This window comes from Plectropomus leopardus, chromosome 12 (assembly GCF_026936395.1).
Source record: "Plectropomus leopardus strain MGB_pleo_1.0 chromosome 12, ASM2693639v1, whole genome shotgun sequence".
Lineage (NCBI taxonomy): Eukaryota > Metazoa > Chordata > Actinopteri > Perciformes > Serranidae > Plectropomus > Plectropomus leopardus.
The window spans coordinates 32,970,423-32,985,569 of record NC_142187.1 but is presented as its reverse complement, the minus strand read 5'-3'; the positions used below and the strand labels follow the sequence as shown (position 1 = coordinate 32,985,569).

The following is a 15,147-nucleotide window of genomic DNA, read 5'->3' as shown; positions in this document are numbered from 1 at the left end:
CGGCATGAGACTGGCTACAGCGTTTCTGTTCTCCCTCTCTTTTACTGCTCTCTGCCTCTCACTGATACACACAAAAAGCGGTGCTTTTGCAGAGCTCCAGACATTGACTATTTCGTTGCATTTTGCAACCATGGTTGCATCAGCAACTATGACTTGCAGATACAATTAATATATGAACTAAAGGTCTGTTTTTTGCAGCTTACAGTAAATACATCCTCACATTTAGCAGTGCCGAGGTAACAGTTTAACTCTGCTAACACTAACATCCATCTGTTGATCAGAAGCATCCAGTCCAAAACAAAAACATCAACACTTCCCGCCTAAGACAAACCAGGTACTTCAAATTAAATGGGTTCTGCTTTGATTTATTAAATTATTACAATACTACTCCATACCCAGGGATATGCGCCACAACCTTATGCAGACCACAGACCTATATGTTGTTGCAGACTTTACCAAATCTGCTTTGTATTGTATGTTTTTAACCACTGTGAAAGAACGAAAAAATAGCGCTTTATTTCTGTAATTCAAGCTGCAATTTCACCTTTGATCACAATTTGTTTTATTTTTATGAAGTATTTTTATACAAAATGGGCATTGGCATTGGGTAAATGAGAGAAAGTGCTTTGGCAGTCATTACCTATGGCAATTCTTAATGCTTATGTGCAATTTTCAGATTGATTTGGTAACCCATTGTGGAGAGAAATGGATGCTGATAGACAGATGGACGGACAGACTTTTCTTATTTTATAGTAGGATTTCATTTAACTTCATTGCAACAGTGCTTTATTTAACCTAATTATTTGGCAACAGCTGCTTTAATGAACTTTATTGCACCTGTTTATGTAATAGTTTTGTATTTGAATAGTCTACATTAGTTTAAAAGAGATTTCAAAATATTAAGATATATATTGTGATTTGTTATATAACCTAAAAGTATTGTGATATCTTTTTAAAGGCATATTGCTGAGCCCTGGATGGTTGTTCTCAGGGTGTATTGCATCGTCCAGATGTTTGGGGAAACAAAATTCTCGCTAAAAATTCTTCCTAAATGAGTGACATTCTTTAAACTTGACTCTTGTAGGTCCCCAAAATGTCAAGTTACAAGGAAATGTGCAAATATAGCCAACAGAAGTGCTGTAGAGGCCCGTAAATTCCTGCTTTCTGGAAAATTCTTTACACTTATTTAACTGTAACAATTTACCATTATAAATATTATCAATGTAAAAATTATATAAAGTAGACAATACTCAGACTGCTTTTTATCAAACGGCAGGTAGTGCATATGCGTTGCAGTATTTTCTGGCAAATCCAGCATATTTCTCCTTTGATCTTTAATTAGGCTGATGATGCATTGTAGCATGAAGTGAGGGAGGCGAGCGGAAGGACAAGGATGCATATAGGATGCAGAGCAGGACAAAGACGGGGAGGGAGGGATGAGGAGTGACAGCGGAGAGGGACAGTCGTTGGGGAGGATTCATCCTCCACAGAAAAACACCATTCACTCTCTAATCTGTTGCCTGCAGCTCAGCGGCTGCCGCGGCCAAATGTAAGAGCCTGTCAAGTCAGCGGCAGCAGTTGGATCTTAATTGAGTGCGGCCTCCCAGTCGAGTCCATGCAGGGAGCTGGGGACCACCCACCCTCATGTCTGTGAGGGAAAACTGAGGGCTCATCTCATCTCTCAAGTCCTAAAATGCCAAGTGAGACGTGCTTTTCACTTATGACATATTTCCCAACACTGTACAGCCAATCAGTGGTAACGTTTTGAACAGTTTTCGCCCTCAGCTAACTGTTATATAAATCACAGCCCTAAATTACTGAATTTACAATCCTATCACCTGCATTTCTTTCAGCTCCCAGTTGAGGAGAAGTCTATAATCACAATACCAGAGTAGTTTACCTGAGCTTTTATAGACGCAAAACCATGATGGGTAAGGTTTCTTTTATCTATGCTGGTGCTGCGGAGCGAAACAAAATGCCTCTTGCGATAAAGGAGATGCAGGACTCCAAAGCCTTTAAGAAAAGGGTCAAACAGAGGCTGCTAGAGAGCATATCCAAATATGATCATGGTCTTTTTGCACATTGAAATCAGGTTTCTTTAAAAATGGATGTATATATATATATATATGTGTGTGTGTGTGTGTGTGTATTGGGTTTTTTTTACTGGTATGTATATCCGTGGGTGGGTTGCTGTGTTTGGATGTGGCATGTTGTGGTCGAGAATTTTCCTCTTGCTGCTTCTTGTGAATATCTTACGTCTCCTTAGACTCAACGATGAGCTGATTGGATTTTGGTGGTCAAAGGTCAAACAGTTAATGTCACTGTGACCTCTCATTCTCGTCAATATGATATCTCAAGAACACGGGGGATTTTCTAAAAATTCTGCGCAAACGTTCACAATAAACTGATTAGATTTTAGTGGTCAAAGGTCAAGGTCACCTGACCTTGCGTCCATCTCATTCTCGTGAATGAATATTTCAAGAAGACCGCGAGTAGGACTGGCCAATGTGCTTTAAAATAATATCACAATATTTTTAGGCTATAGCGCGATACGCAATATATATCTCGATATTTTGAAATCTCCTCCACACTACTGCAAAATATTAAAATACAAAATTAGAAAATGAACAGTTAAAAATTAAGTAGCAACTGCCATAGAATAAAGTTGCATAAACAACTGTCACAATAAAATTTAATAAAATACTGTTAAACAAAGTATAATGTTATATGAAGTACTGTGAACTAAAGTTAAATAATGTATTGTTATAATTAGATAAATCAAAGTGGAACCTATGGAGCTTTGATTTCGGCACAAACATCCATCTGAACTTAAGAATTAACTGAGAACTTGTTTAGATGTGTTTGAAGCATCCGTGTCTCAAGTCTTTACAGACAATTGAAAACTTTAAGTGCAACTTGTGTGGTTCACAGGGCACACAACTGCAAGGTGGTGATTCTAAATTACTGCTGGATTTAACTTCTTGTAAAATAAACTAAGCTAACTGGAAAATTAGGGTTGAGCCAAATACTCGGATGAAATGAGTGTCATAAGTGTGATAATTTACTTCTATCATTCAAATAATGTTTTTATATCAATACTGGCTGATGAAGGAAAATCCTTATGTGGGTTCTGGTGTAAATCCCGCTTTTTACAAGTACAGACAGAGATACATATAATTTAGTTGGTTAATCAGATACAGATACAGAAAAAAAGCTAACGTCCTTTAGGGATGCAGGGAGCCCAGCAGCTGCAGACAGCTCAGCCCTCTCCAGTCACAACCCTGTAACCGCGACAAGCCACCAATCAATAAGCAGCTATATAATCGCAGTTTTTGCCTCTTAAATTGATGGAGAAATTCCAGACAGGCGCAAGTCCAAGGTCTCCTCTCCTCAGACATCCGCTGTTTCAGTGGTTGGTCGTCTTGTGAAACAGCAGCAGGCAGATTCCACACCCAGGGGACAGAGTGATTGTAATGCTTTTAGGGTTTAATGCTTTCAGTGTATTTATAGATCTCTGAGGGACGCAGAGTGCTAGCTCTCTCTCCTTCCCTCCCTCCCTCCTTTTTCCTCCTCTTGCCAACTCCCATCTTGGTGTCGTGTTCGCAGCTTTTTATCAAATTGTACGACGAGAAACCTAAAACAGGTACCACAGGCTGCAGTCCAAACATGAGGGGCCTCGACGTGAAAGTTTCAGATAATTCATTTTTAGGTTTCAGTCTGCGGAACAAGTTGTAATCACTCGCATGTGAAGTATGTTTTTGCACTTTGCGCGATGGTATCAAGAGATATTGTTATGTGGTGCTCTGCTGGGAGCTCTGTGGTTTTCTACTTGTTTGACTGATTAGCAGTTGCTCGCTGGTTTTTATAGGGCTGTTGTTTTAACATTTTACTATTTGTATCATTGAAGATTAATTCCCAAATTTTTTCAAGGGAAAGTCGTTCTTAAAGACTATCTTTAACCCTTTGAAATCTGATAGATTGGCTTTATGTCTTTTAAAAACATTGGAAGGCATAGGGCAAGATTTGACCCCAAAAATAACAAAGACAAAAATAGTTTTAAAAAAAAGTAAAAAAACAAACAAATCAACAAGGAAATGACCTGGAAAAAGTGCTTAAAAATGATAATTTTCTGTAATGCAATTTAAAATATGTTATTATGGTAATTCTAAATAATTATAGTGATTTTCCCTAATTTGTTTTTATTTTTGTATTTTTCTAAATCTACTACTCTTCTTGCATTTGTGGAACATTTCTTACCAAGTTGCTCATCACCTATCTTTCTCATGTTTTTGCAAGTATTTGAACCATTTCCCTAGGTTTTTAAGGTTAAATACTTTTGAAAGGCATCTGAAAGCAGCACAAAAATTATGGCGATCCACATTTCAGAGACACTGTAAATATTTCCACCATAATAAACTTTATTTGAAGAATAATTGGAAGGTATGCCGTATAGTTTGGATATAAGTGTCTCCTTTGGATTCAAAGAGCAGCAGGATCTTTCCAGACTCATCATTTTATAGACATTCATTTATTATAGAAAGAGAAGTCCATCCCAGAAAAGCGAGAATTGACAGTGATTTCTTAAGACCATAATGCAATGCAGCAACTAGACTTTTTAGGTACTGTGCTAATGCGTTAATGCAGTTTTAACCCAAGTGGGTCCACACTTTTGAATCACTTAAACTTTTCAGATTTTTTTTCCACAGTTTGAAAAAAAACATGGTGGTCTGGAAGGTGTAGTTTGGAGTTTTTCAAGTGTGGATGTTTGAGACACTTATCCATAGTCAGTGTATTACATCCAATAGATGGCGGTCAGCACGTCAGTCGAGTAATGCCACAGAAGCTAAGCAACGTGCTGCTGTGGATGCAGGAAGCAGCAAAAATGTACACTGCTAAATTAAGACACACTTAAATATCTCTGTATAACACCAAGTCTTTATAAAATCTGCGATATCTATCTGTCCCGTTAGGAAGTGGAAGCGATTGTGAAATAATTTCATCTGCTTTGGTACAAAGGTGAGAAACAACAGGTAGACAGGAGAGGCAACAAGACAAGACAACTCACAAAAAAGAAATGGGTTTTGCAAAGTTATCAAAGGTCCGTTCAAAACTTTTACAGTTTTCCCTTGACGCAGCGTAACATTTTGATGTCTCGCCATAAAACAGGAAATTGTTGTAACTTCAGTGTACATTGTCCAATTTGCTTGAAACTTCATATGTTTGATAAGAGTCCCACTCTGAACACATCTGTATGACAGTATTCACTAGTCATAATAGCGCCACCTACTGGCAAGAGCAAGTAAGCCCTGAGAGATGATTATCGTTGGATTTGATTTTCATGGTTTGGTCTAATAATTATGTACACCAAGATGACATGGAATTTGTGTCCCCTCCTCTGCCACCGTAATTGCCGCTTGAAGTACTACACCATGTGAAATAGCTCACTCCAGGGTCCAAGCTCGCTGCATGCATTGTCCAACTTTCAAAGTCATGAACGGCCGCTTTAGCCGGTGTCCCATCAGTACCCCGACATACGTGGGGGTGCGAGGGCCCTTTCATCGCTGCTTGGAGCTTTAATTTGATATGAATCTTTTTAACAACCTCTACTGCACTGTTAAATGTTGCCAAATGGCAAGAGCAAAACAACACCACCACCGACAACAACAAAAACCCTGACAACAAAAATTGACTAACAGACTCAACATCAGGCTAACTGATGAAAAATTAAATGGCAATTTAGTCTGTTTTTTCCTTTATGTGTGTGCTTTCATTAAGCTTTCAGGAAAATTGAGCACCTGTGTGGTTTTTTAATGCCTAGACTTTGCTTAATATAATAAGACCAGAGCATATGCATAAACCATCTCAAACTGTTTACATTTGCAACCACATTGTTAAAGTATACCAGGGTATCTTTCACCCCCAGAATTAGCACTTTAATGATATCGTGCCTTTTAAGCAAACAAGGTCTGAGAAAATGCAAAGATCAGGTCTTGGCTCTATAATCAAACATCCTCTGCTCGGGCTGCCCAGCTGAAAAGATAAGTCTTCAGCGCTCTTTGTGATTGACAATGCAACCTTGAGCCCCGTCAGCCGAGTGTTAGAATAAAACGTGAAATTAAAAAGCCCCCACTGCATCCAAAGTAAGGTGCAATTATAAAATACTTTCTCACTTTCAGCCAGCGGTCTGATGAAGGTGATCCATCAAACGGAGACACGTCAAACGAGCGTTTCATAGCCCTTTCATAGTGGCTGAGGGAAAGCGAGGCTGGCCTTGGCACCGCTAAACCCCCTGCCTTTAGATGTGTGTGTGTGTGTGTTGCTGCGTGAGTGTGTGTTTTTTGCTGGAGAAAGCAGCACTGGTGATGGACGACATATGGAGCGGCGTGCAAGTGAGGCAGTTCGGGGGTATTGGGTGACATTAATCTGGTTTTGATGGTCCTTGTCGATCTGCTGTGTGGCGTGCGTGTTTCCTGTATTATACTCGTGGGATCTGCACTTAAACTAGTTCTGAGAGACGAATGAGCTCGAGTAATGTGCTCATGTCAGAAAAGATAACGGGTCTCATTCATAAAACGTGAGCAGAACTAATTCGTGTTTAACATGTTCGCTGAAAGAAATGTACGTGTATTTTAACAAGGAGTCAACCGATATTGTTTTTTAGGGCCGATACTGATACCAATTATTAGTAGTTAATGAGACCGATAACCAGTATTTGGAACCGATTTGCATTTATAATAAAACTGATTTTTTTTTCTGTGTTCAGTGAAAAGTTAGATAAAAAATGAATAAATAAAATAGCTCCCTGAAGTTTTACAAAGTAAAAGGTCCTCTCATGCTTTCTTTGCATGTATTGCAAACTGCCGTCCCTGCTGTTGGCTGAGGGAAATACACACACTTTTTTAGAAATTAATTTTTATAGGCAATCATTAAGATAAAATGCAGACACGTACTGGCTCTGATAATCATCCAGGCCGATAATCTGTTGACCCCTTGTTAATATACGCAATAAATAAACCCTAAAAACAAGACAATTGAAAGACCAGCTAAGACACACCCTGACATTGGCATGCAGAAGATGACATACAAAAGTCCTGCAAGAGTGCTTTGAAACAGCTTAAAGCTTAACTTAAAGCTGCACTCTTTGGTTCCTCGCGGCTGTCAAAGCCTCGAGGAACCAAAGAGTGCAGCTTTAAGTCTTTCTGCAGGAAATTCCACTTATACGCAGCTGTATACATGAAGGCTCGTTTTCCAAACTCCATACGAACCCGAGGTATCGACAGTGAGAACACGCTCTGTGAATGTAGTGCTTGTTATTATTCGGGGTGTTCAAGTCGTGTGCACTTATTTACTTCACACTCTTATTTGCTGTACTTTAAAATGCACCTGGGAAGCGAAAACTGCTTTTGCTGTGATAACGCGGACAGGTTTAATAAATGCAGTGATTGGGATGCACAGAGCCCAATAACGGTGTGAAACAGGCATCATATTTCATCCTTGCCCACCTCAGTGGTCCTGGGTGAGTCTCATCTTAATGAGTCTCAGCTTCCTTTGGACCGAGCCGAAAATACGTTCATAACAAACACCGCTGCTGCGTGTTTATGTCTGTATCAGCCCAGACACTTCATCGACTATCTATCTATCCATCGATCTATCTATCTGTCTGTCTGTCTCACTGTCTGTCTGTCTCACTGTCTTACTGTCTGTCTGTCTTACTGTCTGTCTGTCTCACTGTCTGTCTGTCTCACTGTCTGTCTGTCTTACTGTCTTACTGTCTGTCTGTCTTACTGTCTGTCTCACTGTCTGTCTGTCTCACTGTCTGTCTGTCTTACTGTCTGTCTGTCTGTCTGTCTCACTGTCTGTCTGTCTTACTGTCTGTCTGTCTTACTGTCTGTCTGTCTTACTGTCTGTCTCACTGTCTGTCTGTCTGTCTTACTGTCTGTCTGTCTTACTGTCTGTCTTACTGTCTGTCTGTCTTACTGTCTGTCTGTCTTTCTGTCTGTCTGTCTTACTGTCTGTCTGTCTTACTGTCTGTCTTACTGTCAGTCTGTCTTACTGTCTGTCTTACTGTCTGTCTCACTGTCTGTCTCACTGTCTGTCTGTCTGTCTTACTGTCTGTCTCACTGTCTGTCTGTCTCACTGTCTGTCTGTGTATCTAACTGTCTGTCTGTCTATCATCTATCTATCTGTCTATATGTATATCTATCTGTCTATTTATCTATCTATGTCTGTCGTTCTATCATTCTATCTATATATCTGTCTATCTATCTATCGTTCTATCTATCTATCTCTGTCTATCTGCCTGACTGTCTATCTAACCTTCTATCTACCTGTCTATCTATCTATTGTGCTATTGTTCTATCTATCTATCTGTCTATTGTTCAGTTGTTCTGTCATTCTGTCGTTCTATCAGTCTATCTATTGTTCTATCTATCCAGATGTCTGTCTATTCTTCAATTGCTCTATTTATCTATCTATCTATTGTTCTATCACTCTATTGCTTAGTCTATCTATCTATCATTCTGTCAATCGTTCTGTCTGTCTCATTGTCTATCTATCTATCGTGCTATCGTTCTATCTATCTATCTGCCTACTTTTCTATCCGTCCATCTCATCTCTGGCTCTCAGCAGATGTTGGTAGTTTCAGAGTTGGGCTCAGAGTGTTTTCGGGGCTCTCTGGGAGGCTGAGTTGTCGGCTCACCACCTGCTCCTCCACTCAGAGAGGTGGAAACATCCTGGCCCAGACCCAGACTCATCCTCGTTTGAAGGGATAAAAAAAAAATGATCAGGCTGTAGCTGGAATCGGTGCCCTTCTCCTGTGTTTTGTAGACTTTAATTTCACAGGTATGCTTATCTCCTGAGACAGAATACACACAGATAATACACACACACGCAGATGCACAGGTTTGCTTCAGCCGTGGATGAGCTGCAGCTTGCTGTTTCTGTTTGCTGGGTTCCAGTTCATGTTTTTATGCAAAATGTGGTTTAACAAATGAGAAGGCTTGCATGAAAATTACATATTTTGCTGTGGCATCATCACATATATGCTGTAAATGCAACCCAATCGACAGAAAAAAAAAGAAAAAGGCTATCCACAGCAGTTTAAATGTATTTATTTTATTATATTTTTGCTGTCAAATGATTTATTATAGGATTATAATTATAAATATAGTTTTAAGGACACTTTTAACGATTTCTAAAAATAATTTTCTTATAATCCTTTCCCTTTCCCTTCCCTGACTTAGGGCTACAGTTGAAATTGCGCTAATTCCGGTATATTTACATTGATGCTTACTGCAGATGTGTTGATTATTGTGCACTGTCCTAACTCAATAAACTGAATAAATTAGATTAAATAATCCTTCCATTTTTGAAAACAGTTTTTTTAGGTAATTTTCTTGTCACATTTTACTGATTTCTTGCCATTTGTGTGACTTTTCTTGCCAAGTTGCTTGGTTACTTTTTTACCCCGATGTTAGGGAAAGAAATCAAACCAGTTAATTCAGGTTTCAAAGGGTCAAATAGCTCATGAAAGGTGTCTGAACACAGCACAAGACAGTTTCAAAGGGTTAAAGTCAGTGGGCAAATAAGACTATATGCTAGAGTGCTGATTGGTTTGTATGAGGTGCTTTTGTCGTGGAAATGCAAGAAATATTTCAAAACCCCAATCTGATATGCTCTCACATGTGTTCTCTTGCTTTGTGGTTGATTATGGTATAAATACACAAACTTTACAGTAACTTCACAATGGCTGTAAATGTAATCACAACCCTGATTATCAGCTGTCTTTTTTTTTTACAGTAAACGAGGGTACAAATAAAAGAGGCAGAAAAGTTCAAAATGAATTTATATCTGTTGATACAAAACAGATGAAGCACATAAACAAACGTGACTGCTATTTTTAACACTGTACAAACATTACATTTGTATATTTTCTCCTGCATTTTTTTGTTTTTACCCAAAATAACTTTTACTATCTCCATCCAACACAGATCACATTTCACAAACCTCATAGGAAAAATGCAAAATAAAAAAGTTGAAGTCTCCAAGCTGTTACACTAACATTCCTTCTTCCAAAAAATGGAAACATGCATCATAACTCCCAGGCCTGCCTGTCTTCACTGGTGCAATACTGGAGCAATGATTTACCGCCTCTGTTTATTCTGTCAGCCATTTGCACTTCAGTTCAGACACTTAAACCCTCTTCAGCTCATCCCTCCTGCTGCTGCTTCCCAGTTTAGAGATTTGGGGCTGTTTGTCAGCTTTGAAAAACAACTGATCTGTGCAGAAGTTCAGCGGGAAGCTTTAGTATGAAGTCTTCCACTTGAGAAAAATAAAGACATAAAAATAAATCGTATCAAAAGTGACATGGAGTTAAAGGAGAGCACCACTGAAATGCCAAACTCAGATGTGTTGTACGTTGGATTTATGTTTTTTTTTTCTTAAATGTTTACAGCTTCTGTTGCTTTTAAATGTCACACTAAAGCTCTGCGGGAAAATATCAATATTTATTATATATTTTATATATTATGCTGCAGCAGAAGTGGTGGGTCTGCTATGTTGGGGATATTTTATGGTCAAAATCCGTTTGGTCGGATAAAAGGATTATGTGAGACACCAACCACAACTTCTGTAGTTGGAGTCCGACTGGGGACCTTTTTCGCCTCTCTCTCTGTCATTTCTTGCCATCACTTTAGTGGCGATAAAGGAATAAAAAACTCCCGAATATAAAAATGATATTTTAAATAAATCCTCTTGGTAACATTTTTCATTAGCAGCAGGCTTTTTCTACAAATCTGCACATTCCAGTTGATTGCACCCCCCCCCCAAAAAGCAATCTCATTCTGCTTTTTAAAGAATGTGTTTGACATTTTGAGAACTGCGGTTATTCGCTCTCTTGCCGAGAGTCGGATGAGAAGATAAATATCACTCTCATGTCTGCATGCTAATGCCACATGCATGTCATGTCGTTCGGATGTAATTATGAGCAGCCAAGCTGGACAGCGCGTACAGTGATGGTATCTCACACGGGGTAAAAATGACCACATTAGTATCCACAAATCAGTGCAAAGCCACTATCGCCAGCAGTTACATCAGCACCTATTATGCTCATTTTCAGGTTCATATTTGTAATTTGGGTTTCTGCTAGAACATTAAGGCTATACTACATGCTTTAATAATCTCTAAAACCTGTATTCAACCTCTATCTAAAGCTGCTTTCACATAGAAATAGGCAGACGATAGACAGAAAACGGCATCATTTTAATGGACAAGAGCAGGACGGTATAATTAGATGAGGCCGGCAGTCTTCAAAAGTGAAAATATTTTATTTTTTAGCTGTGTTTTGCAACAGAATTTACACCCAAATGTTGTTTAGTTCCTTCCTTAATATATTTTATTCCATTTTTTGGAAACAATAGGACATCACAATCGCAACCTTGTTTTATTTTACCGTCCTGGAATTATGTCCAATTGTTTGTTAGTCCCGGATTGTCCTGAGGTTGTTTTCTGTCTGTCTGATTTCATGTGAAGCAACATAAAGCTGCGTTTTAGCGCCTGTCTCTTTAAGTCCCCATCCAGAAAACGTCCACTGTGCTCTGATCGGTCACCGTTTTCGGGTCCTGTATATCTCGGCATCTTTGCGCTGTCACTGAAGTCAGGGGAAAAAATGTAAAAGAGTCAAGCTGCACATTTTACAGTGAAAATCACCAAAAAATCTCCTGAACCAAACTCTACACAACTAGACATGCTCTGGCAGGAATATGATCCAAAATGGAGAGAAATTATTAACATGGGCAACCAAGATTTTGGGGAATGGCCCTGATAGAGTTAATGACAGCTGGACTTTTTACTTGCTCTTCCCTTTCTGCCAACACTGTGTGTAAATCCAACTTTAGTATAGTTTGTGGTGAACAAAGTATCCAGATCCTTTACTGAAACTAAAATACTACCACACTGTAAAATTATTCTGTTACAAGTTGAAGTCTTGCATTCAAGATTTTACTCAAGTAAAAGTAAGTATTATCAGGAGCATGTACTTAAAATATTAAAAGTAAATGTATCCAGTCCAGAAGAATCTCAAATGAATACATTAAAAAATAAAACATTTATCCAAAAATAAATTAAAATTGACTTGAATTAAAAAAGTTGCTGATGAATTTGCAGTTAATTCGAGTACAGTTTCAAAGGTACAGTACTTGTACTAAGTATTGGATTCTTTAATTATTAACAAAAAAGGTTTTTCTAAACTTTTCTAATGCAAACTAAAACTTTCAGATAAATGTAGTGAAGTAAAAAGTACAATATTTCCCTTAATGAGGTGTTGTAGAGTAAAAGTATAACATTGCATGAAAACAACAGAATTAAATAAAGTTCAAGTAACTGAATTTTTTACCCTAGTATAATATTTGAGAAAATGTACTTAGTTATATTCCACCACTGTGTGCAACAAGAGGGGCCAGTTAGCTTAGCATAAAGACTTGAAGCCATAGGGAAAAATCAGTCAGGTCCATCAAACAAACTTTATTTGAATAGCACTTTTCATACAAAAAGATAAATAAAATAATTTAAAAAAGAATATTTTACCCGACCCCCCAACCCCACAATCCATTAAGGTTAAAAAATGTGTCATAAAGACGGACTCAGTAAAAAAAACAGCTACCGACGAACTGAGGAAAAGGCAGCATAGCCTAAAACTGTCTTTAGTTTGTCTTACACGCTTGCAAACAAACTGTGAAAATGTCAGTGCACACACTTGAGAATGGCATTCATTTTCTCATCTAACTCTCAGTAAGGAAGGAAATAAACTTTTTTCACAAAAAAATGTCAAACTATCTCTTAAACATGAACTCCGCTTTGAATAACAGAAAAATAAAAACATCAGCGAGTATCATATAAGTAAATATAGTCCTGCAGTTCTCCACAGCAACCGTCCCCCGAGGAAATATACTGTTTTTACTGTACGCATGCAACGTAATCCACTATTTATGAATGTTCATGTCAAATTTATTGCAGCTTTATTTTAGTACAGGGATATGTGCATTCACATGAGGGTACAGAATCCACACTGGTGCCTGTGTGTGAGTGTCGCTGAGTGTGTTTTCGCTCCAGATGGCACATAAGCCCGTGTAGCTCCCACAGTTCTCCACGCAAGCTGGAATTATGCAGACGCTCTTAAATTCTGCAAACAACCCTTAATTCTTAATTTAGATATTAATTAGTTTCCCTGTTGCTTGGCAAAGCCCCGTGATTTCCCCTGACACCACGCATGTTTATAACTGGGGCGTCATCTGCTGCACGCTGCAGAAGAGCAGGATGTAGGAGACTCAATAACATGATTGAAACAAGTTCATTAGCTCTGTGATTTCAGTGATACACGGAGAGTAAATCACTTTGTTACATCATTCTCCGCTGGTAAACTGTTGTAATCCCACTGTTGGGTCCCAAGAATCATCCAGATCTTGACAATGTTTTCCTCCAAATGCAAATATTTACTCAAGAGGCATTTTGAAGCGTAATGTAGAGCCAGGAATGTTAAATTATTAATGAATGCGTGAAGAGAACAATCAGCACAATCAGTGTTTATGTCTTTGCAGCTGCTATGATTTCGACCTTGTGTTTACTTGACGTCCATTGTGGTTCGTTTTCATTTGTGGATGATATAATTGGCTGTCTTTATGACTGTAAATCTGCAAATATCAATTTTTTTTTATTAATCTGCAGAGTATTTTCTTGAATTTGGACTGTAAAATTTCAGAAAATAGTGCATATCCAAGAGCCTAATGTGACTTCCTCAGATATTAAATTTGCTATGATAACTAAATCGTAGATTTTTCTTTGTAACAATGGACCTCATGCAAGATACAAACAAAGTACATTTACTCAACTACTATACTAAAGTACAAATTGGAAGTACATTTATTTGAGTATTTTAATGTCATGTCACTTTATGCGTCTACTCCACTGCACTTCAGAGGAAAGTATTATACACCATTACAATGCTTTGATAACTGAAGTAAAATGAAAATAGGTAAAATATACAAGGGCTGTTGAAATGTTTATATGAATTGCCACATTTTCAATTTTACCTCACAAAATGTGAACATGTAGGCTTAGCACACATACAAAAAAGCATTTCAAAATAAAGGCTCTGTGCCTAAAATTTACTGTAATTTAAAATAAAGTGTGTTTTTTACATACTTGACACATTCATGAGTCACTTGTGGCACATTCAGAACAGACCAATGACCCAGTTTTGGACTGTGACCCACCTGTTGGGAACCACTAGTTAGGGAGTGTTGCCTTTGCAAAAATGTAACTTACAATATGGGATTCATCAATCAGCACTCCAGGATAAAAGCAAGTTTGTTTCAGCTCCAGACGAAACATTAAAAATTAAGACAGAATATAAGAAAATTTCAAGAGAATGTTGCTGCACGAGGCCCGTTGTTGCAGACCTTTGTAGCCTAAAACACTTTGTTGTTTCTGTGTCTTGTGATATTTATACCACAAAGGGTTTCATCATTTCACTCCCACTTGCTCTTGGATTCAAGAAGCAAAACAAAGCTGCGTTGTCTGATTCACCCGATCATCCCCCTCCATCCCGTTGTTGCACATTTTACATATAATTTCCTCTTCAGATTCTCACTTTTGCCCCCATGCAGCTAACGCTTGTGATATTCTTGTTGATAACAACCAACTCTGGTTTTTCTGTCTCTGCATTTTGTCTCCTAGTGCACTCCCATCGTCGGCCATGGATTTGTATTGGACAAGTACAAGTGCCAGTGCAGGAGAGGATTCTACCATCCAAGCCGAGTGGCCCTCAATGGCTTTAAAAGTAGGTTACAAGTCCCTCTGTGGTATAAAAATACATATTGCAGTGAGCAGTCAGATCAAAACTTTGAATTTTTCAAAAGCAAGCTTTTGGGATTTCGGAAAGAAAAAAAAACATCTTTTCTTTTTTTTTTAGCTGACAGCCACACATTTTGTTTGAAATACTTGTTATGCCTTTGAATGGGTGTCCTGGGGCCTGCAAGGTTATAAAATTCAAGCTTCAGTCAAAGGATTTTGTGACTGTTCTTATTGTGGAAATACTATATTTCTATTCTGAGCTCTGGTGGGAGCCACAGGTGGCGTCTGAATCACAGACCT

General features: G+C 38.3%; 1 protein-coding gene across 1 annotated transcript in view; it reads left to right on the top strand.

Annotated features, from left to right (window-relative positions):
* Positions 1–15,147, top strand: part of gpr158b (G protein-coupled receptor 158b) — a 104,633-nt gene that overhangs the window by 25,963 nt on the left and 63,523 nt on the right. Inside the window, exon 3 of the mRNA XM_088085862.1 lies at positions 14,731–14,833. Coding sequence (XP_087941988.1) covers positions 14,731–14,833 — 103 coding nt within the window. The remainder of the gene's footprint in view (positions 1–14,730; positions 14,834–15,147) is intronic.